The following is a 24,458-nucleotide window of genomic DNA, read 5'->3' on the forward strand; positions in this document are numbered from 1 at the left end:
ATGTCCTCCCCTCAGAGAAACAGAAATCTCATGTCCATTTGCCTCACTCTTCTCAATTATGTATATAGCCTTTAATATATAAGAAGTGGTGACTAAATTCAATTTATAATTCAAAAGTCTCTCTGCATATCACCACAAGATTCATCTTCCTAATATATAATACAATTCTTCTGTTCAAAACCCTCTAATTGCTTTGAAGAGAACCCAAACCTAAACTCTTCACTTTAAAAAGACTCTCCAAAACTGACACAAAATTGTCTTTTCCAGCTTGCATATATACTCTGTGCTTCAAACAGAATTACTTTCTATTTCCAGGACGTGACCTGACTCTCCTGCCTCTCTGCTTATGTTCAATTGATAGCTGCTTCCTGAAACCTCACCTGCTCCTTATCTCAATGGGCCAAAACTATACCTCTTCATAAGGCCCAGCTTAGATGCCATCACCTCAATAAAGCCTGCCATGATAACTTCAGCTAACATCTGAGTTTCTCTCTAAAATCCTCTTATTATACAAACCGCATTATTAGTTATCTGTAAACATGTCTTTTCAAACACAGCAGGAGTTTCCTAAAAGTAGGTGCCACACATGTAATTCTCCATATTTTCAGTGTCCAACTCAATGCCATACATCCAAAAACATTTATAAATATTGGTCAAATAAAATAATTTGGCCGGGCGCGGTGGCTCACACCTGTAATCCCAGCACTTTGGGAGGCCGAGGCGGGCGGATCACAAGGTCAGGAGATCGAGACCACGGTGAAACCCCGTCTCTACTAAAAATACAAAAAATTAGCCAGGCGCGGTTGTGGGCGCCTGTAGTCCCAGCTACTCGGGAGGCTGAGGCAGGAGAATGGCATGAACCCGGGAGGCGGAGCTTGCAGTGAGCCGAGATCGCGCCACTGCACTCCAGCCTGGGCGACAGAGCGAGACTCCGTCTCAAAAAAAAATAAATAAATAATAATAATAATAATTTGAAGAAATAAATATTAATAATGCTATCAATTATAGTAGTTTTACATACTTTGTAAAATATATTATCAAAAAATGCATTATCAGTATTTACCCCTGTACTCAACCTAATTAGTTCAAACAAGTTACATTTATAGACATTTGAATTGTTTTTTGTTTTTTTGAGATGTGGTCCTGCTCTCTTGTCCAGGCTTGAGCACAGTGGCATGATCATGGCTCACTACAGCCTTGACTTCCTGGGCTCCAGAAATCTTCCCATCTCAGCCTCCTAAGTAGCTGGGACTACAGGTATATGCCACCATGCCCAGCTAATTTTTTATAGAGACAAGATTTGGTTAAGCTGCCCAGGCTGGTCTCAAAACTCCTGGGCTCAAGTGCTCCTCAGACCTTGGCCTCCCAAAGTGCTGGAATTATAGGCATGAGTCACTACATCTGGCCTCAATTTATTTATCTAGTATTTTTATTTTTTTTTTTGAGACAGAGTCTCAGTCCTTTCACCCAGGCTGGAGTGCAGTGGTACAATCTTGGCTCACTGCAACCTCCAACTCCCCAGTTCCAGCGATTCTCCTGCCTCAGCCTCCCGAGTAGCTGAGATTACAAGAATACACCGCCATGTTTGTCTAATTTTTGTATTTTTAGTAGAGACAAAGTCTCACCATGTTGGCCAGGCTGGTCTCAAACTCCTGACCTCAAGTGATATGCCTGCCTCGGCCTCCCAAAATGCTGGGATTACAGGCATGAGCCTGGCCGATTCATTTTTCTCTAAACATTCCTTAAGTATTTCAGAGGACCTTACAAAATACTTAAAATTTCTGTCACCTTCAACTTACCAAATTGTATATTCCTAACAGAAGTGCTTCAATGCAACCATTACTCTGTCTGTCTCGGCTAACTGTAAGCCGTAAATAAACCCACATCAATTCTGGCAAGAACTGCAGTGTGAACCTCTTAAGTCGAACCTCTGAGCTACGATAGAGCTCAAACAGCTGATGGCAGACAGGCTCCAGGAGCTAAAAGGAAAATAAAGTGCACTGGTCATTTCAATTCTTTTGGTTGTAATTCTTTTTTGTTTTTTCTTTTAAAGGCACCTATATCTGTATAAAACTTTTAAAATAGTCTTAATATTAACTTCTCCATATTTTGAGTTAATTTAACCAAAACCTTTGTGTAAAGAGACCACATATTAAACTGACCAATTCACTAACTATAAGAAGTATTTTGTGCCCATATATCAATGTACCTTTCAGTATAGTGTACTACTAAATTTACTAGATTATTAGTCCTTTAGCCAATGTACTACACATTTATATTTAAGAAGAATTTTCCTTTCTATTCTTATCAACTCTTACTATCCTCCATTTCAAAAACTTTCCACTGAAATAAGATAATTTTGCATAATATTGTTGGGAATAAACTTAAAATCTCAACTGAGACTATGATTTAAACAAATTATATACCACTCTTACTGAAAAATGTGTATTGATACAGAATTTTCTAAGAGTCATGTTGTTGTGCAAAGCAATTCTTTTTTTCAACCACTGCTAATCAGTTTCTGTACAGTCAAAAATTCTGTACATATTTTGGAATCTGAAGAATCCTATGTAAATCATTTGTTACTTAAATCTGTGAAAAACATGCTTCTTTGGAGGAAAATGTATGCATTTGTAAGTGTTCTGTGGAATCAGTTTTCACTGTATTGATGTCATTGTCTCTAAGTACTCAGTGTCTTCACTGCAATATGAAATTCATTAAAGCATCCACATTCCATGTAAAAAAAAAGTTATATACCACTCAGTAGAAGGGATTTTGCAATAAATATTTGTGCATCCAAAATTCTAGCTAATATTTAAAATACACACAAGTGAAGCAAACCATTTTAAAACTGATTTAAATTTTACTTATTGTATTTATGTGAAAGATTTTAACAGAAATAGCTTTTTCAGTGTTCGATTGGCTAATTTTTCATACGATATCACACAATATGACTTATGAGGAACTTCACAATCTAGAAAACTGAAGAAAATGAACAGTTAAAATAAACTTTCCCACTTTTCCCTAAATATGTACTGCCAATTTAGAATGGGTTTGCTGGAGTAACTGTAGGCTGCACAAAACTGGGCTATGACTTTAAAATTCATATAAAATATTGACAAGAAACTATAAAATAAATTTTAAAGTTTAACACTAACTCTTTAAAAAAAAGAATAATAGTTCAGTAATTTCATGTGCTTTCCTCTATTCTGAATGATTAAAATAATGGATATAACTTTGGAAATCTGCTTGAATATAGTTATATACATCTGTAATAATCTAACACTCTACAATAAAAAGTCACTGTCATGATAAAAAGTTAACAAATCCATGTCAATTATATAGTTAATATATTTAGAAGAGTTAGGATTAGCTCTGGAAGAATTCTAAAGTTTAAAAAATTTACATACATACACATCCTAGTCTAGTAAATACTAAGCCCTTTATGTTAAATCACTATCAGAACAGTTTTCAAAATCTTAAAAAATTTTCCAGAGGCTGGGTGTGGAGGTACACATCTGTAGCTCCAGCTATTCACAAGGTTGAAGAGGGTGGATAGCTTCAGCCCTGGAGTTTGAGGCTGCATTGAACCATGATAGCATTACTGCACTCCAGCCTGGGTAACAGAGCAAGACTGACACAAAAGTAAAATATTGCAACTCTTCTCTTACATTGAAGTCTAAACCAATCAGATAATTTGTCAAAAGTCGTTGAAGTTAATGGTGAAATAAGACACTAAATTCAGGTCTTCTGACATCAAGTTGATGTTTCCACTCTACCACATTTCTTATATTAGAATGGAGGTATAGATTGTTTAATCACAAACAGTGTATTCCATGTAGTGCCAATAATGAACAAGTAATAAACTTCTGGAAACTGTCAGTTGCTGGCATCTTTCTTAAATACTGAGAGCAATATTCAGTTCTTTGGGAGAAGTAAAAAACTGTTGCTCTCACAAATTTTGTTTACTAAAAATTTATACTCATGTTTCAAACTCAATCTCCTCTTTAGTAAAAAAAACTCTCCAAAGATTGCCTTCTCTAAACTTCAAGGGCCATGGTACAATTATGATGAATTTCTTCTGTGAAGACCTTAAACTCCTCTTTCTCAGTAGCAACAGGTACACTGGCATGTGGGACACTATAATTTAACTAAGCACAGTGAAGTAATACAGGGTTACCAACATTATTACTCTGTTTTATTTTAAGCGAATGGGGGGTAGATGTTGGCAATCCAGTAACTTTTAATCAGATACTACTACAAAGTAAGACTGTTAAAAACTTGCTGGTCAGGCACAATAGCTCATGCCTGTAATCCCGGCAATTTGGGAGGCCAAGGCAGGCTGATGGCTCGAGGCCAGGAGTTTCAGACCAGCCTGTGCAACGTGGCAAAACCTCACCTCTACAAAAAATACAAAAATTAGCCAGGTGTGGTGGCACACGCCTGGGTAATCCTAGCTATTTTGGGGGGCTGAGGCAGAAGAATTGCTTGAGCCCAGGAGGTTCAGGCTATAGTAAGCTGTGTTCAAGTCACTGCACTCCAGCCTGGGTGACAAAGTGAGGCCCTGTCTTAAAAAGAAAAGAAAAGAAAAGAAAAATTGCCAATGTTATGTGTTAAAATCTTTAATTGTGGCCAGGCTCAATAGCTCATGCCTGTAGTCCCAGCACTTTGGGAGGCCAAGGTGGGAGGATCGCTTGAGCCCAGGCATTCAAGGCCAGCCTTGGTAACAAGTGAGACTCTGTCTTTAGAAAACAAAAAATAAAATTAGCAGGGTGTGGTAGCATGTGCCCATAGCTAATTGAGAAGCTGGGTTTGGAGGATCACGAGTCCAGGAGTTTGCGGTTACAGTGAGCTACAATGGTGTCACTGCACTCCAGCATGGAAGAGAGAGTGAGACCATGGCTCAGAAAAAAACAAAAAAACAACAAAAAAACTTTAACTTGAAGCATATGTCTCATAGCACCATGTTCTCAAATTCTTAATATAAATGATTCTGACCTCCCTTAAATGGCACCACCACCCACATCAAAAAGTATTAAAAATCATTATCCTTGGGTTAGAAAAAATCATAACTGACACCTTTCCCAAATTTAGCAAACACTGTTTTGACATGATAATTATTAAGAGACATGCTATTTGATGAACACACTGAGTATTTTGATGGAATAATGAAGATGAAGCCTAACTTGAGTGGGTTAAAGAATGTGAGGTGAAGAAAAGGAGACAAGTAGACAGAGGCTATGAATAAGCAGTATTTTATGAAGTTCATCTGTGAATAGGGACAGAGAAATGGGGTAGATAATAGCAGATAAGCTCAAATAAAGTTTTTAAAAAATAGAATAAGGTTGTTTATCATATTCCACTCATCAGGGAAAGAAAAAAAGATCAGTGATGGAAGAGAGAAGGAATAATTGCAGGACCCGAGTCCTTAAGGTAGCTAGAGAAGATAGGATCCAGGCCTAAGCAGAAGAGATGGCTTTTGATACAACCTGAGATACTTCACCCACTGAACACCAGAAAAGGCAAGAGAGTGCTGTGGAGTGGTAGATTTGAATCAGAAAATATGAAAGTTTCCAAATATTTTCTTTTCTTTTTTTTGAGACGGAGTCTCGCTTTGTCACCAGGCTGGAGTGCATTCGTGCAATCTCGGCTCACTGCAACCTACGCCTCCCAAGTTCAAGCGATTCTCCTGTCTCAGCCTCCCAAGTAACTGGGACTATAGGCTTGCACCACCAGGCTCAGCTAATTTTTGGTATTTTTAGTAGAGACAAGGTTTCATCACGTTGGCCAGGATGGTCTCGATCTCTTGACCTCATGATCCACCCCCGCCCCGCCTCCCAAAGTGCTGAGATTACAGGCGTAAGCCACTGCGCCGACAACTATTGTAAGTTCTAATTCATATTAAATATGGCACATGACAATTTTCTAAAATAATTTCTTGTAACCTAAATAGTACATTTGTTTCTTTCAGAATATAACAAAATTAGGATTAAAAGGGACCTCCTTCTATGACTAACGTCCATAATTGTTTTGAAATTCTATCGAATTTATCATTCTGTTTTTCTGAAGTCTGAATACATGGTTAAAGCCTTCTAACCTGACAGGAGACAGGAGAGAAACTCAAACCTCCTCTAGCAACTGGTTGATTATAATGAATGCTGGATCTTGAGCTCATATCCCTCGAGTTGTAATTTTTCCATTTCTAGCCATGAGACCCCCAAAGTCCCACACATTAATATTATGAAATATGACAACAGAAAGTAATGAGAGTAGCTTTTTTAATGTAAAAGCTTCCAAAGTATTAAACAAAAAAATAGGAAAAGGTTACATCTTATACACTTCTGAGCCCTAATGAAAATGTCATTTTAGAATCTCATTTTGTACTTCACTGTTCTTCCAATCAATATTATTCTATGTTTGTTATGTACATGATAAAATACTAGATTCTAGAGAAGTCACAAATATAGAATATCTGACCACTGCCCATGAAGAGCTTACAATCTAAAGAGAAAGCATTAAAACAAATACATTTTAACAAGCAAAGCTTAAATGTTAAGATAGCGCAAAACAAGGGGTAGGGAATACACACATTCATTATTCAAAGAATTCTGAAAACTCTTGACCATATGGATATGCATATACGTACATTACGCATATCCAGAGTTATAAAACATTCAGAAATACACTGCAAGAGAAAAAGCAAATGAATCCTGCAATTGCTGCTACAAATAGCAACAGATGCAAGTCTAACTGAGAGCCAATCGCAATTTAGGAGACAGGAAAGAAGGAGGTCAATAAGCAAGCTTTTAGTGATAGGACAAAAATGAAGATGCACTTTAAGTTAAGCTGCTGGTTAGGAGGGGATTACCTGAACTTCTTCAAACTCACTCCAGTACACAGCAGAGGCACTCTTGGAGGTTGTATCTGGGAAGATAAGAAGCTACTTTCCTGTGTGTTCCTTTCATTTTCATTTTAAGCATACATGAATCCAGTGGTGATAAAACTGTATGTCACACTACTGTGTTAATGGAAAGATAATGTGTGTATTTTGCATAAGTTAACATACAGATTCAATAACTGCACTTTTTCCTTCTATCACAAGGTTAAATAATACAAAACTCTTACTCTAAGATTATCGATCTTGACTACTTAGACTAAAAAGTGCTTCCTCTGATCCTTTTCAAGCTAAATTGACTAGCAGCATCATTTTGTGTTATCAGTTTGATTTTAGAGTGATTATACCTAATTATATATTCTCAGAAAAATAACTGTAAAAATACTTAAGATAAATAAAGTTGGATCAGTATACAGTTAAAATATGGCTTCCAGAGCAGGAAACATTCCAGAACAGGCAACAGAAAAGTTTCAAATAAATAATCCACTGAGATGATGGTCACTAAAATCAACAATCAAAACATACTGCACACTCAACAGGAAAAAATTTGACCAAAACATTTCAAAATATGGAAAGGCAGGGAATAGGGAAAGCCAAAGCAACTATCAGAATGAAAAACAGCAGAAAGAAAATTTTCCAGATTCACAAGAAGAGAAAACTATAAAACTTAAATTTACATGTTTTGGTAAACATATTTCATTTCACTATGTAGAAATTATTTTTCTTGAGCTCTCCTACCTCATTATTCGAATCCTGAATAACTTTATAGAGGGCTGGTACAAGTGTTTTTTTCCGGTGTAAAGTTGCTGCATAACTGGTGATCTGAGTGTCAGGTAATGCCTAAAAGAAACCACCAAAGGAAAACAAAAGTGAACATTTGAGAAGTGAGGAACTTTATTTTACACAAGTAGTTCTTGAACAGATTTACAACAAACTCAAGTAAGAAAAGTAAAAATAATTAATATAAAGAAATAGGCTGGGCACAGTGGCTTATGCCTGGAATCCCAGCAGTTTGGGAAGTCAAGGTGAGCGTATCACTTGTGGTCAGGAGTTCAAGACCAGCCTGGCCAACATGGTGAAACCTGTCTCTACTAAAAATACCAAAAATTAGCCAGGCATGGTGGTGGGCTCCTGTAATCCCAGCTACTCAGGAGGTTGAGGCAGAAGAATCGCTCGAACCTGGGAGGTGGAGGTTGCAGTGAGCCGAGATAGCGCCACTGCACCCCAGCCTAGGCGACAGAGTGAGACTCCAACTCAACAAAAAAAAAAAAGAAAGAAAGAACCATCAGAGTGCAAACAAATTAAGTTAGGATGTTATAGTATAGAATCCTTCTAACTACTCAACCATAAATACTGATTAGAAATCACACATTATACCAAGATTTCCTGAAATGGGCCATCTTAAATTAATCTAACCTTTTAAAAAATGTAGGATGTTTCAATTCTTGCATTTATGTTTTGCCGAAACATTTACAATTCCACAGTATTCATAAATTACATAGTTTTCCATCAAGACTATTTGACTTTTAATTACAGGATAGAAAAACGTAATTTTTGTGCCTTATTAAAGCTTGGTGGATCTTCTCTTTTACTGAATATATTTTAAAATATCATCTCATCAATCTTAACAACTATTTTCATTTTTACATATCCCCTTCTAGTCATTATTCATATTAGTACCATTTTTAAGAACTACAATTACAGAAGCACGTTATTTTGTATTTTGCCATTTTCACTTCCTACCATATTTTTATACGTTCCTCCATAGAGCACATATTCACTGTTTGAATTACTGACATACAGAATAATATAATACATTCTGATCTCCAATCCAATTTACCTTGAATTCTGATAACCATTCTTCCACCACACAACGGTCAGTTCCCAGCATTTTCTTTCACCTTCTAATCCTCTTTTATCTCTAAAAGAAAAAAGCATTGAAACTGAGGACAGTAGTACTTATAGAAACAACTAGAAATAAATGATATGTGCCTTTCACCAAGAGAAATTAATCTAGTATACATTTTAGATAAGGTGACTTGTTTTAGTTTGGAGCACAATTAAAAGAAAATTTTCAGAAGTAAGTTCTGGCTGGGCGTGGTGGCTCACACCTGAATCTCAACACTTTGGAAAGCCGAGGTAGGAAAAATCACTTGAGCTCAGAGTTTAAGACCAGCCTGGCAACACAGTGAGACCTTGTCTCTACTAAAAATCAAGAAAATTAGCCAGGCGTGGTGGCGTGCACATCCAGTCCTAGTTACTTGGTATGAAAAGGTCGGAGGATAACTTGACCACAGGAGATAGAGGCTACAGTGAGCTATGATCGTACCACTGCATTCCAGCCTGGGCGACAGGGCCAGACTCTGCCTCAAAAATAAAATAAAAGTAAGTTTTATGTTTAACGATACATTTGAAACCTATTATCCTAATGCTTTCATATTTTCTCCAGCAAATTATACTTCAAAGTAGCAAAGACAAGTGTCCTGAGTAAAATCAAGTTGCACATTATCCAGACAAATGCACAGTCTACAGTTTTATCAAATACATAACCAGAATAAGCTACATATCATAAAACGAACCGAGAGAGTATAAATGACAAAGCCAGATAAACCAGAAAGCAAAGGTTACATATTCAGCAAACTGATTATAAACATATATGCACCATACAAAATAAGGCCTCTGAAGAAAATAGATCCATAAATCTTCTAAAATGGAGAAATAGCTGGGCACAGTGGCTCATGCCTGTAATCCCAGCACTTTCGGAGGGCCTGTAATCCCAGCACTTTCGGAGGCTGACACAGGACTGAGCCCAAGGGTTCCAAGACCAGCCTGGGCAACATGGTGAGACCCCATCTCTACAAAAAATTAAAAAAAAAACTTAGTCGGATAGAGTGGTGTGCACCTGTAGTCTCAGCTACTCAGGAGGCTGAGGCAGGAGGATCCCTTGAGCCCAGGAGGAAGGCTACAGTGAGCCATGTTCACGCCACTGCACTCTAGCCTAGGCAACAGAGTGAGACCCTGTCTCGAAAATAAATAAATAAATAAATGAACTGGGCCGGGCGCGGTGGCTCAAGCCTGTAATCCCAGCACTTTGGGAGGCCGAGACGGGCGGATCACGAGGTCAGGAGTTCGAGACCATCCTGGCTAACACGGTGAAACCCCGTCTCTACTAAAAAATACAAAAAAAAAAGCCGGGCGAGGTGGCAGGCGCCTGTAGTCCCGGCTACTCGGGAGGCTGAGGCAGGAGAATGGCGTAAAAACCCGGGAGGCAGAGCTTGCAGTGAGCTGAGATCCGGCCACTGCACTCCAGCCTGGGCGACACAGCGAGACTCCGTCTCAAAAAAAAAATAAAAAAAAATAAATGAACTGGAAAAATGCCCAAGTAGGAAAAGCAAGCTGTAGGATGTAAACTGTAATTCCATTTAAATGCTAAGGGAGTCACCCCTGGAAGTTTATCAGCACCCAAATAGGCAGCTGCTGAAAAAGCTAAAAAGGGATTCAGTAAGAATTGATTGATTCATTCCATAAATATTTGTTAAGCATTAACTATATGGCAGCCATTATGCTAGGATCTGGAAATATAATAATAAACAAATCCAGATGTACACCCACTTTAATGAACCAGTTATCCAGTGGAGGAGACCAAACATATTTTTGCAAAGAGATGAAGGGTAAGACAGAAAGAAAGAAAGACACACAAAAGTATAAAACAAAGGAGCCAAATATTGACTAAGGAATCAAAAGAGCTTCTCTGAGGTACTGCTTAAGTTGAGATATCAAGGATCCATAGAGTTAAGGGGAGTAGAAAGAGAACATTCTAGGAAGAGGAAACCACTTATACAAAAGGTCCTGTGGCAAGAAAAAGCACAGAAAGTTATAGAATCTAAAAGAAGATCCAAGTGGTTTGGAGTACAGAGCACAAAGGGCAAGAATTGAGGGTGGACAGGCAGGCACAGTCCAATGGCATAGGAAGTTTGAGGGCCAGGCATGGTGACTCACACCTGCAGTCCTAGCACTTTGGGAGGCTGAGGTGAGAGGATTGCTTGAGGCCAGAAGCTTGAGACCAGCCTGGGAAACATAGCACGGGACTCCCATCTCTACAAAAAAATTTTTAAAAATTAGCTGGATTTGCTAACATCATAATGTTAGGATCAGATTCATACATAACAATATTAACCTTAAATGTAAATGGGCTAAACGCCCCAATTAAAAGACACAGACTGGCAAATTGGATAACAAGTTAAGACCCATAAGTATGCTGTATTCAGGAGACCTATCTCACATGCAAAGACACACATAGGCTCAAAGTAAAGGGATGGAGGAAGATCTACCAAGCAAATGGAAACCAAAAAATCCAGGGATTGCAACCCTACTCTCTGATAAAACAGACTTTAAACCAACAAAGATCAAAAGAGACAAAGAAGGCCATTACATGATGGTAAAGGGATCAATGCAACAAGAAGAGCTAACTATCCTAAATACATAGGCACCCAATATAGGAGCACCCAGATTCATAAAGCAAGTCCTTAGAGACCTACAAAGAGATTTAGATTCCCATACAATAATAATGGGAGACTTTAACACCCCACTGTCAATATTAGACAGATCAACGAGACAGAAAGTTAACAAGGATATCCAGAACTTGAGCTCAGCTCTGCACCAAGCAGACCTAATAAGACATCTACAGAACTCTCCACCCCAAGTCAACAGAATATACATTCTTCTCAGCACCACATTGCACTTATTCCAAAATTGACCACGTAGTTGGAAGTAAAGCACTCCCTCCTCAGCAAAAGTAAAAGAACACAAATTATAACAAACTGTCTCTCAGACCACAGTGCAATCAAACTAGAACTCAGGATTAAGAAACTCACCCAAAACCACACAACTACACGGAAACTGAACAACCTGCTCCTGAATGACTACTGGGTACATAACGAAATGAAGGCAGAAATAAAGATATCCTTTGAAACCAATGAGAACAAAGACACAACATATCAGAATCTCTGGGACACATGTAAAGTAGTGTGTAGAGGGAAATTTATAGCACTAAATGCCTACAACAGAAAGCAGGAAAGATCTAAAATTGACACCCTAACATCACAATGGAAAGATCTAGAGAAGCAAGAGCAAACAAATTCAAAAGCTAGTAGAAGGCAAGAAATAACTAAGATCAGAGCAGAACTGAAGGAGATAGAGATGCAAAAAAACCTTCAAAAAATCCATGAATCCAGAAGCTGGCTTTTTGAAAAGACCAACAAAATTGATAGACTGCTAGCAAGACTAATAAAGAAGAAAAGAGAGAAGAATCAAATAGACACAATAAAAAATGATAAAGGGGATATCATCACCGATTCCACAGAAATACAAACTACCATCAGAGAATACTATAAACACCTCTACGGAAATAAACTACAAAATCTAGAAGAAATGGATAAATTTCAGGACACACACACCCTGCCAAGACTAAACCAGAAAGAAGTTGAATCACTGAATAGACCAATAACAGGCGTTGAAACTGAGGCAATAATCAATAGCCTACCAACCAAAAAAAGTCCAGGACCAGATGGATTCACAGCTGAATTCTACCAGAGGTACAAAGAGGAGCTGGTACCACTCCTTCTGAAACTATTCCAATCAACAGAAAAAGAGGGAATCCTCCCTAACTCATTTTATGAGGCCAGCAGCATCCTGATACCAAACCCTGGCAGAGACACAAGTAAAAAAGAGAATTTTAGACCAACATCCCTGATGAATATCGATGTAAAAATCCTCAATAAAATACCGGCAAACTGAATCCAGCAGCACATCAAAAAGTTTATCCACCAACATCAAATCGGCTTCATCCCTGGGATGCAAGGCTGGTTCAACATACGCAAATCAAAACGTAATCCATCACATAAACAGAACAAAGACAAAAACCACATGATTATCTCAAAAGATGCAGAAAAGGCCTTCAACAAAATTCAACAGTCCTTCATGCTAAAAACTGTCAATAAACTAGGTATTGATGGAATGTATCTCAAAATTATAAAAGCTATTTATGACAAACCCACAGCCAATATCATACTGTATGGGCAAAAACTGGAAGCATTCCCTTTGAACAAGATAGGGATGCTCTCTCTCACCACTCCTATTCAACACAGTGTTGGAAGTTCTGGCCAGGGCAATCAGGCTAGAGAAAGAAATAAAGGGTATTCAATTAGGAAAAGAAGGAGTCAAATCGTCCCTGTTTGCAGATGACATAATTGTATATTTAGAAAACCCCATTGCCTCAGCCCAAAATCTCCTTAAGCTGATAAGCAACTACAGCAAAGTCTCAGGAGACAAAACCAACATGCAAAAATCCTAAGCATTCCTATACACCAATAACAGACAAACAGAGAGCCAAATTATGAGTGAACTACCATTCACAATTGCTACAAACAGAATAAAATGCCTAGGAATCCAACTTATAAGGGATGTGAAGGACCTCTTCAAGGAGAACTACAAACCACTGTCCAACGAAATAAAAGAGGGCACAAACAAATGGAAAAACATTCCATGTTCATGGATAGGAAGAATCAGTATCATGAAAATGGCCATACTACCCAAGGTAGTTTATAGATTCAATACCATCCCCATCAAGCTACCAATGACTTTCTTCACAGAATTGGAAAAAAACTACTTTAAAGTTCATATGGAACCAAAAAAGAGACTGCATTGCCAAGACAATCCTAAGCCAAAAGAACAAAGCTGGAGGCATCACGCTACCTGACTTCAAATTATACTACGAGGCTACAGTAACCAAAACAGCATGGTACTGGTACCAAAACAGAGATATAGACCAATGGAACAGAACAGAGGCCTCAGAAATACCACCACACATCTACAACCGTCTGATCTTTGACAAACCTGACAAAAACAAGAAATGGGGAAAGAATTCCCTATTTAATAAATGATGCGGGGAAATCTGGCTAGCCAAATGTAGAAAACTGAAACTGGATCCCTTCCTTTCACCTTATACAAAAATTAATTCAAGATGGATTAAAGACTTAAATGTTAGACCTAAAACCATAAAAACCCTAGAAGAAAACCTAGGCAATACCATTCAGGACATAGGCATGGGCAAGGACTTCATGACTAAAACACCAAAAGCAATGGCAACAAAAGCCAAAATTGACAAATGGGATCTAATTAAACTAAAGAGGCCGGGCGCAGTGGCTCAAGCCTGTAATCCCAGCACTTTGGGAGGCCGAGACGGGTGGATCACGAGGTCAGGAGATCGAGACCATCCTGGTGAACACAGTGAAACCCCGTCTCTACTAAAACTACAAAAAACTAGCCGGGCGAGGTGGCGGGCGCCTGTAGTCCCAGCTACTCGTGAGGCTGAGGCAGGAGAATGGCGTGAACTCGGGAGGCAGAGCTTGCAGTGAGCTGAGATCCGGCCACTGCACTCCAGCCTGGGCAACAGAGTGAGACTCCGTCTCAAAAAAAAAAAAAAAAAAAAAAACTAAAGAGCTTCTGCACAGCAAAAGAAACTACCGTCAGAGTGAACAGGCAACCTACAGAATGGGAGAAAATTGTTGCAATCTACCCATCTGACAAAGGGCTAATATCCAGAATCTAAAAAGAACTTAAACAAATTTACAAGAAAAAATCAAACAACCCCATCAAAAAGTGGGCAAAGGACATGAATAGACACTTCTCAAAAGAAGACATTTATGCAGCCAAAAGACACATGAAAAAATGCTCATCATCACTGGTCATCAGAGAAATACAAATCAAAACCATAATGAGATAGCATCTCACACCAGTTACAATGGCAATCATTAGAAAGTCAGGAAACAACAGATGCTGGAGAAATAGGAATGCTTTTACACTACTGGTAGGAGTGTAAACTACTTCAGCTATTGTGGAAGACAGTGTGGCAATTCCTCAAGGATCCAGAACTAGAAATACCATATGACCCAGCAGTCCCATTACTGAGTATATACCCAAAAGATTATAAATCATGCTATTATAAAGACACATGCACACGTATGTTTATTGCAGCACTATTCACAATAGCAAACAGTTGGAACCAACCCAAATGTCCATCAATGATAGACTGGATTAAAAATATGTGGCACATATACACCATGGAATACTATGCAGCCATAAAAAAGGATGAATTCATGTCCTTTGTAGGGACAGAGATGAAGCTGGAAACCATTATTCTGAGCAAACTATCAAGAGGACAGAAAACCAAACACCACATGTTCTCACTCATAGGTGGGAACTGAACAATGACAACCCTTGGACACAGGGTGGGGAACATCACACACCGGGGCCTGTCATGAGGTAGGGGGAGCGGGGAGGGATAGCATTAGGAGAAATACCTATGTAAATGAGGAGTTAATGGGTGCAGCAAACCAACATGGCACATGTATACCTATGTAAAAAACCTGCACGTTGTGCACATGTACCCTAGACCTTAAAGTATATATTTAAAAAAATTAGCTGGATGTAGTCATGCACACCTGTAGTCCTAGCTACTGAGGAGGCTGAGGTGGGAGGAACGCTTGATCTCAAGAGTTCAAGGCTGCAGTGGGCTATGACCACGCCGGTGTACTTCAGTCTGAGCAACACAGTGAGACCTTGTCTCAAAAAAAAAAAAAAAACAGTTCGGAAATTTCATTGTAGTGGTGACAAAAAGGACATATTTCCCAAAATAAACAAAATTGGAACTTTAAACAACTCCCTTATCTCTATTGCTAGTTATTAAATTACTGACCTTTGTTTTTTTTTTACTGGAAAATTAAAAAGCCATACCTGCTCTGTATCTCAACTATTACCTCTGTAGTTTTACAATCTAGCTATAAATACATATTTAGTTGATATTAAATTTTTAAATAATTTTAAAATATCATAGATGCCTGTAAAAAAAAATGGAACTTAGCCCAACCACCTATTCCATCCACAAACACTGTCAACCATTCTTCTAGATCTGTATTTATATATATATATGTATTTATAACATATATGTATGTAAATATATGTTATTTAAATACAGTCATGTGTTCACATCATATATAGTGCTCTACAGTATGCTTTTTACATTTGTTAAAAATATATCACTGGGCACGGTTGCTCACGCCTGTAATCCCAGCACTTTGGGAGGCCAAGGTGGGTGGATCACGAGGTCAGGAGATTGAGACCATCCTGGCTAACACAGTGAAACCCCATCTCTACTAAAAATACAAAAAATTAGCCGGGCATGGTGGTGGGTGCCTGTAGTCCCAGCTACTCGTGAGTCTGAGGCAGGAGAATGGCATGAACCCGGGAAGCGGAGGTTGCAGTGAGCCAAGATCACACCACTGCACTCCAGCCTGGGCGACAGAGTGAGACTCCATCTCAAAAAAATAAATAAATAAATAAATAAATACATATAAAGATTTAGATGTTAGACCTAAAACCATAAAAACCCTAGAAGAAAACCTAGGCAATACCATTCAGGATATAGGCATGGGTAAGGAATTCATGACTAAAACACCAAAAGCAATGGCAACAAAAGTCAAAATTGACAAATGGGATCTAATTAAACTAAAGAGCTTCTGCACAGCAAAAGAAACTACCATCAGAGTGAACAGGCAGCCTACAGAATGGTTATACTGGATATATAGATATATATACACACACACATATATATATTCTAGAACTTTTTTTTTTTTTTTTTTTTTGAGTTGGAGTCTCACCCTATTGCCCAGACTGAAGTACAGCAGCAAGATCTCGGCTCACTGCAACCTCCGACTCCTGGGTTCAAGGGATTCTCCTGCCTCAGCCTCGTGAGTAGCTGGGATTACAGGTGTGCGCCACCACACCCAGCTAATTTTTGTATTTTCAGTAGAAACGGGTTTCACCACGTTGGCCAGGCTGGTCTTAAACTCCTGACCTCAGGTGATCTGCCTACATTGGCCTCCTAAAGTGCAGGGATTACAGGTGTGAGCCACTGTGCCCAGCTTATGTCATTCTTTTTAACAGCCACAGAACTGTAAGCACAAACCCTTATCTGTCCAATAACTTACTGATGGACACGGACTGTTTTCAATTTTCTTATATTACCAAAAACTTGTTGCAATCAACACCCTTCTACATATTTGTGCATTTGTGTTGTTCTCTTCCATAGTATAAATTCTAAAAATTGTACTTGAAAATTTAAGGTTATAAGATATAAACATTATTGATAGCATATTCAAATCTACTCTCAAAACTATAATCTTTCAGATTTTTAAGAAGCATGTGGCTGTTACATATACAGAATAATTTCTTCCTGCTCTGTTTATAAAGCTACTACCATAGCATAGAAACCTAAATTAATCTAAATATAAAACCATCAATTTGACTGCATTTATTTACATATAAGACTTTTAAAACTAGCACAATGAAAATTGGAATCAGAACACTCTACAACAAAAAAGAAATCACAATATATATTACTGTATTTTAAAAATCAGCCAGGCATGGTGACTCATGCCTATAACCCCAGCATTTCAGGAGGCCGAGGAGGAGAGATCACCTGAGGTTGGAAGTTCGAGACCAGCCTCACCAACATGGAGAAACCCCATTTCTACTAAAAATACAAAATTAACCAGGTGTGGTGGCACATGCCTGTAATCCCAGCTACTTGGGATGCTGCGGCAGGAGAATCACTTCAACCTGGGAAGCAGAGGTTGTGGTGAGCCGAGATAGTGTCATTGCACTCTAGCATGGGCAACAAAAGCAAAACTTTGTCTCAAAAAAAAACAAAACAAAAACAAAAAACACCTTGCTTGGTTAAGGCTTCACTCTTCTAAAATTAAAAACCACGTTCATGGTTTACTCTTTAAACAATCTGGAAGTTATTTTAGAATATGATATGAGATTAAAATCTAACAATTTTTTTCCAATTGTTCTAATATATTGTTTGCATGCCTTTTGTTGTTTCTGTTTTTGCAGAGACTTGAAATACTACTAAAGTCTTACATATATTTGAAACTACTTCCCAGCTACATTTCGCAGTAGTTTTGCACAAGGACTGCAATCATTTATTTACTATCATTTTATTTTATTTTATTTTATTTATTTTTTGAGACAGAGTCTCACTCTGTTGCCCAGGCTGGAATATAGTGGCACGATCTCGGCTCACTGAAACCTCCACCTCCCGGGTTCAAGCGATTCTCCTGCCTCAGCCTTCCGAGTATCTGGGTTACAGGTGTGTGCCACCATGCCCAGCTAATTTTTTGTATTTTTGGTAGAGATGGGGTTTCACCATGTTGCCCAAGCTGGTCTTGAACTCCTGGCTTCAAGTGATCAATCCGCCTTGGCCTCCCACAGTGCTGGGATTACAGGTGTGAGCCACCACGCCCAGCCTATTTACTGTCATTTTATAATATACTTTAATACATAGCAGTACAAGCCTTATCCTAATTCATTTTTTCTAAAAATATATTTCATCGTTATTGCCTGCCTTATTCTTGCACATGAATATTAGACTTTTGATAATAAATTCCTTCCCCACATCCTATCCTCAGGAGAATGTATAAATTAATTCCAAATGACAGCTTCACAATACTGAGTTATTCCACAGAGGAGCATAGCACTGCTCTTTCTTGAAAATCCTCTATGTCTTAGCATAAATTTTTATTTTCTTCATGGAGGTCAACACAATTTCCAATTAATTCTTAGGTGGTTTTTATATTTTGATGCAATTACGATTGGGATTCGCTTCCATTATCTTTTCTAACTAGTTATTGTTACACAAAAATTATGAAAACATTGTTTTTTTTGAGACAGGTCTCTGTCACCTTGGCTAGACTGCAGTGGTGCAATCATAGCTCACTGTAGTCTCAAACTCCTTGGCTCAAGTGATCCTCCTGCCTCAGCCTCCTGAATAGCTGAGATTATACACATGTACCACCACACCTGGCTAATTTTTTATAATTTTGTTTTTTGTAGAGACAGGGTCTCACTATGTTGCCCAGGCTACAAAAACATTTTTTAAACATCAAAATTAAAAACTTTTTAGATAATTACAATCATTTAAAACATTGAAAATGGTTTAAATTAAGATGTCTGTGTTTTAGGAGAAATGTATAAACAAGTCATCTTTTAGCTAACTATAAGGAATTTTTTTTTTTTTTAATGTATACTACTACTTTACCGAAAAGGGCAAGAAAAAAAACTACAATTAATCAATTTTTTTTTAAATGTTCTCTGAAGAACATAAACTGCCTTTAGAAGTCAAAAAGAAAGTTGTTGTTTTTTTTTTTTTGTGATCTCTCTGTCTCCCAGCCTGGAGTGCAGTGACACAATCAGGGCTCACTGCAGCCTCACAGCCTTGACCTTCCAGGCTCAAGCAATCTTCACACCTCAGCCCCCTAAGTAGCTGGTACTATGCATGTGCCACCATGTTTGGCTATTTTATTTTATTTTATTTCATTTTATTTTTTGAGATGGAGTCTTGCTCTGTTGCCCAAGCTAGAGTGTAGTCGTGCGATCTTGGCTCACTGCAAGCTCCGCCTCCCGGGTTCGCACCATTCTCCTGCCTCAGCCTCCTAAGCAGTTGGGACTACAGGCACCCACCACCATGCCCGGCTAATTTTTTTTGTATTTTTAGTAGAGACGGGGTTTCACCGTGTTAGCCAGAATGGTCTCGATCTCCTGAATGGTCTCGATCTCCTGACCTTGTGATCCACCCGCTTTGGCCTCCCAAAGTGCTGGAATTACAGGTGTAAGCCACCGCGCCCAGCCTAATTTTTTTTATTGTATAGAGAAAGGGTTTTCCTATGTTGCCCAGACTGGTCTCACTTCTGGGTTCAAGCAATCTTCCCATTTCGGCCTCTCAAAGTGCTGAAATTACAAACATGAACTACTGCACCTAGCCAAGCCAAACACTTTTTAAAAAGCAACACAAATCTTTTGATACGTACTTTTATCAGAATCCCTGTCTGATATAGGGTCCAGAATATTTATTTTGGAAAAGCCCCCCAAGTAATCCTGATGACCATCCTCCAGTTTTAAAAAAACAAAAACAAAAAAAGTATCACCTCCAGGCTAAATATTTTAAATTCCTATTTGATCTTTCCTATAACCACAAATTCAGCACATTAAACCTCTATTGTTTCCACCCATACCATTTTAAAAATGACTAAAAATGAAATACCTTTAGAGAAATATAGTGGTATTAATAATAATAATAATCATAACACATCATATTTCCCAACTCTATAAAACTACTACTAGTTTTAAGACAGTAATTTAATAAGTACTTTAAAAGAAAATACGAAATAATACTTTATGAAAAAGAAAACAAAAAGCTTAACTAAGACAAGAGTATAAGGTCCCTCATATAATCACATGCCACTTTTTAAAAATTACCCTTTATGTTTCTGGCCACCTTTGGTCTTTGTACCTGCCACCTGGCATTCTCTCCCAGCTCTGTACATGGCTGGAGTAGACTCAGTTCATGTATTACCTCCTTAGAGAACCTTTCCCTATATACTTTAATCAGCTACCCCTACCTTCCTCCTCCCTCCAACCTCATCACTCTGCCCATTTTCTTCATAGCATTTAGCACAATCTGTAATTATCATTTATTTGTTTACTTAATGTCTGTCTTTTCGACTAAAATCTGTACTTTCCAGAGACAGGCACTGTATCCCAAATGACAGGCATATAGCAGGCATTCAATCATCTGTTGATTTTGAGCACCTTCAGCGCTGACATTGTTATTTTTGGCCATAACAAAACTTGAGATTTCTGTTTTCTTAGTTAAACTTGATAATTTTACTTGGAAAACTAAATACCAAATGGAAGTTAAATACCTTCTTCATATATCGTCCAGAAATTTGTGACAAGTAAATGTTGTCCCAGATGCATGAATTAGTAACACCAACCTTGCCAAGGTTTGATATGAGAGACTGAATAATTTGGCGATTTTGTTGTCTTTGAATTAACTGACATATGTCAGGCAATCTTCTACTGAGATAATTGTTCATTTCAAAGCTGTATCTTACAGTGATATATAGCAGACATTTTAAACAACAATTAGGGACACAAATCCAATTAATATTTCAACCCCATGTGGTGCCACTAATATCAACTGAAATAACTGAATAAAAGAATACACAAAGCTAAATTCTAGAAATACTAAGTATAAACGACTACTACTACTTCACAATTTACTTGGCTGGCTGCTGAAAAGTTTCTTCAGACAAGTCACACCTTGATTTCTAAAAATATCAAAATGTGGAAAAAAATGTGTCTTAAAAGTGAGGAAATAAGTTACCAGTGAGCCTATTAAGTAGAAACATGATACCAGGTGTTTCCTATATTTTATCTGATTTAATAACAGGTGGCAGAATTTAGTGGTGTACAGCACCAGTTCTCAGCTTTTTTTGGTTTCAGAATTTCTTTCACTAAAAACGTTCATTTATTAATTAATTTTTTGAAAAGCCTATTACATGTTAACATTTTAAAGCGAAAATTATATTCTTCTAAAACAAAAGCAAACTGAGGATAGCGTTTTGTTGTTGTTGTTCTGTTTTTTTGTGAATCTCATAATTGGTTTTTTTGTTTGTTCGTTTTTTCGAGACACAGTCTCTTGTTGCCCAGGCTGGAGTGCAGTGGCACAATCTCAGCTCACTGCAACCTCCACCTCCTGGATTCAAGCAATTCTCCTGCCTCAGCCTCCAAGTAGCTGGGATCACAGGCACGCCCCACCATATCCGGCTAACTTTTTTATTTTTAGTAGAGATGGGGTTTCGCCATGTTGACCAGGCTGGTCTCAGACTCCTGACCTCCAGTGATCCCAAATCGCTGTGATTACAGGCGTGAGCCACTGTGCCCAGCCTCATAATTGCTTCTGCATTCAATCTGTTGCAGAAAAACCTCACTGTATATTTATGACAGAATGACAGTGAAGATGGCAAATACTCTTTATATTAATATGAAAAATAGTTTTGACCCCATGGACCCCCTTAAAGGATCCTGAGGATCACAGTTTGATCACAAACTCTGCAGCAAGGTTGCCTAAGGTTAACGTCACTTATTAGCTATGTTTAAACCCTTGTACCCTCTTACTAGCTATACTCAAACCTTCTGTCCCTCATTTCTCTCATTTCAAAACTGGGAATAAGAGTGATACCTACTTCATACAGTTTTTGTATACTTAGAACAGTTCTTATCACAAGATAAACATTACATAAGTGTTTGCTATAAGCACTATATAATCTTCATGATATTATGTACTATGAAGTAGCTTGTTATTCTCATCTAATAGATAAGAAAATTAAAGTGTAAATGGGTGTGTGACCTATACAAGGTAACACAGTTTAAGTGGCAGAACTCAGACTTGAATCTAACGCTATAATTTTGAAATCTATGATTGAAAAAGGCACTATGTAATCCGGCCCCTATCTTATGGTTCATACTACTCTCCCCACAGCTTTCTATGTTCTGGCCATACTCTTCTTTCAGCTTCTCTATAGCTTTATGTGCACCTTACCTCCAGCACATCTGTGCAGGCTGTTCCAGCCTGGAATGCTGCCCTGCTCCTGCTATTTAAGTGGCTGGCTCTTTCTGATCTTGTCAGTCTCAGCAGCCTTTCCGAACCACTTTACGTAAATAGCAGCTCTTTTTCTATTCCCCAGTATTTTCCATTCCAACACAATATTTATTTCCTGCCTAGAACTTTGTGTTTTGTAATTTGTTTATCAGACCTCATTACTTATTGATTATCCATCTCCCCACAGGATTGTAAATTCCAAGAGAACAGGGTATATTTCTGCATTGCTCACTACTATGCATTCAAAGCTAACAAACATACTATGATTTCTGGATGTAAGACAGGTACTTAAAATATACATACATATATATATATAGTCAGTGAACCATACTGTTTATATGTCCTCAGACAACTCATTTAAACCCTTTGGGCTTCAGTTTCCTAAAATGAATAGTTATTTTCTAACTCTAAAATCCTAAAAATAGATTTTAGTACCTTCATTTGAAAAATAGAATAGTACTGGTTACAGAGGAATTCTGTAAACATATATTTTCCTTTTTTTTTTTTTTTGAGACAGAGTCTCGCTCTGTCGCCCAGGCTGGAGTGCAGTGGCGCGATCTCAGCTCACCGCAAGCTCCGCCTCCTGGGTTCACACCAATCTCCTGCCTCAGCCTCCTAAGTAGCTGGGACTACAGGCGCCCGCCACCACGCCCGACTAATTTTCTGTATTTTTAGTAGAGACAGGGTTTCACTGTGTTAGCCAGGATGGTCTTGATCTCCTGACGTCATGATCCACCCGCCTCGGCCTCCCAAAGTGCTAAGATTACAGGTGTGAGCCACCGCGCCCGGCCAAACATGTATTTTCTAACTAGGCACAGCACTATTAGTACATAGAGATATCTACAGAGCACAGCTATAAGTAGACTGCAAGGTATCTTTTATTTTTTGAGATGGGGTCTTGCTATCTTGCCTCAGCTGGTCTTGAACTCCTGGGCTCAAACAATCCTCCCACCTCAGCCTCCTGCATAGCTAGGATTACAGCATACGCTACGGTGCCTGGCCCTGCAAGCTTTCTGTTTATCTAACCATACAATATAAAATTCTACAGATCATTTCTTCTACTGTATATTACATCTATCCCATCACACGGTAAAAACTATACTTAAAAGAACTCAAGCTGATATTCCAGCATGCAGTTTAATTCAGATCCATACTGCCTTAGTTCCAGAATGTATAACTAAGAGGCTATCACAGAAAATGACTATCTTTTTGATAACTATGACAATGACGACCTTTTTATTATTAATAGTACTACCATTATTTACAGACGAGTTCTTGCTACGTTGCCCAGGCTGGTTTTGAACTCCTGGCCCCAAGCAATCCTCCCGCCTTGGGATTAGAGCTAGGATTACATGTGTGCACCACTGTACCAGAGATGGTAATGGCAACCTTTATTAGCAAACCCTAACTACAACATAATGAACAAAATAATAAGCTGCTGGAATGTGATCTGAAGAAGGTCAAGAACTACTTGCCGGGAAGAAAACTCACAGTATTTGTCCAAGGTCTCTAAGTACAATAATATGTGTCCTTGGGAAAATTACTTAACTACTCTCTGTCTTCAAATTCCTCACTTATAAAATGAGAATACGTACCTATAACAAAGGTTTATTTTTAAAGATTTAATAAATCAACACACATAAGGTCTCACTTAGAACAGTGACTGTACAACATAAGTCTTCAATGGATGCTTGCTACTATTATTATTATAGAAATATTATCAATATAATCATTTAATTTTTGAACAATTTAGGAGGCATTTTTTTCCTGTAAAGTACAGAGATTCATCCATTCTTTCAACTAATATGCACTGTGAATACCAATTACATGCTAGGTACCAAGTAAAATGTTAAAGATACAACAGTGAGCAAAACTAACTGTGGTAAGCGCTCTCAAAGGTTTCTTGTGGATCAAAATTATGGGATAAACCAAGCTACACAATTATCAAGACAACATATGAAATAGCCAGTGATGGTTTTGCTACTGCTAATTTTCAAA

General features: G+C 38.1%; 1 protein-coding gene across 34 annotated transcripts in view; it reads right to left on the reverse strand.

Annotated features, from left to right (window-relative positions):
• HYCC2 (hyccin PI4KA lipid kinase complex subunit 2) overlaps positions 1 to 24,458 on the reverse strand; it is an 83,590-nt gene that overhangs the window by 37,233 nt on the left and 21,899 nt on the right. For 17 of the 34 annotated variants that reach the window (XM_074009675.1, XM_074009679.1, XM_005573885.5 and 14 more), the window contains 3 exons: positions 8,736 to 8,816; positions 7,634 to 7,735; positions 1,800 to 1,979 (listed from right to left, as the gene is read on the reverse strand). In XM_074009675.1, the coding sequence (XP_073865776.1) occupies positions 1,800 to 1,979; positions 7,634 to 7,735; positions 8,736 to 8,786 (333 nt within the window). In that variant the 5' untranslated portion in view covers positions 8,787 to 8,816. Of the gene's footprint in view, positions 1 to 1,799; positions 1,980 to 6,868; positions 6,925 to 7,633; positions 7,736 to 8,735; positions 8,817 to 10,896; positions 10,993 to 24,458 lie in introns of all 34 variants that reach the window. The other 17 variants (XM_074009699.1, XM_074009683.1, XM_074009695.1 and 14 more) reach the window with 3 other exon arrangements.

Source organism: Macaca fascicularis, chromosome 12 (assembly GCF_037993035.2).
Source record: "Macaca fascicularis isolate 582-1 chromosome 12, T2T-MFA8v1.1".
NCBI lineage: Eukaryota > Metazoa > Chordata > Mammalia > Primates > Cercopithecidae > Macaca > Macaca fascicularis.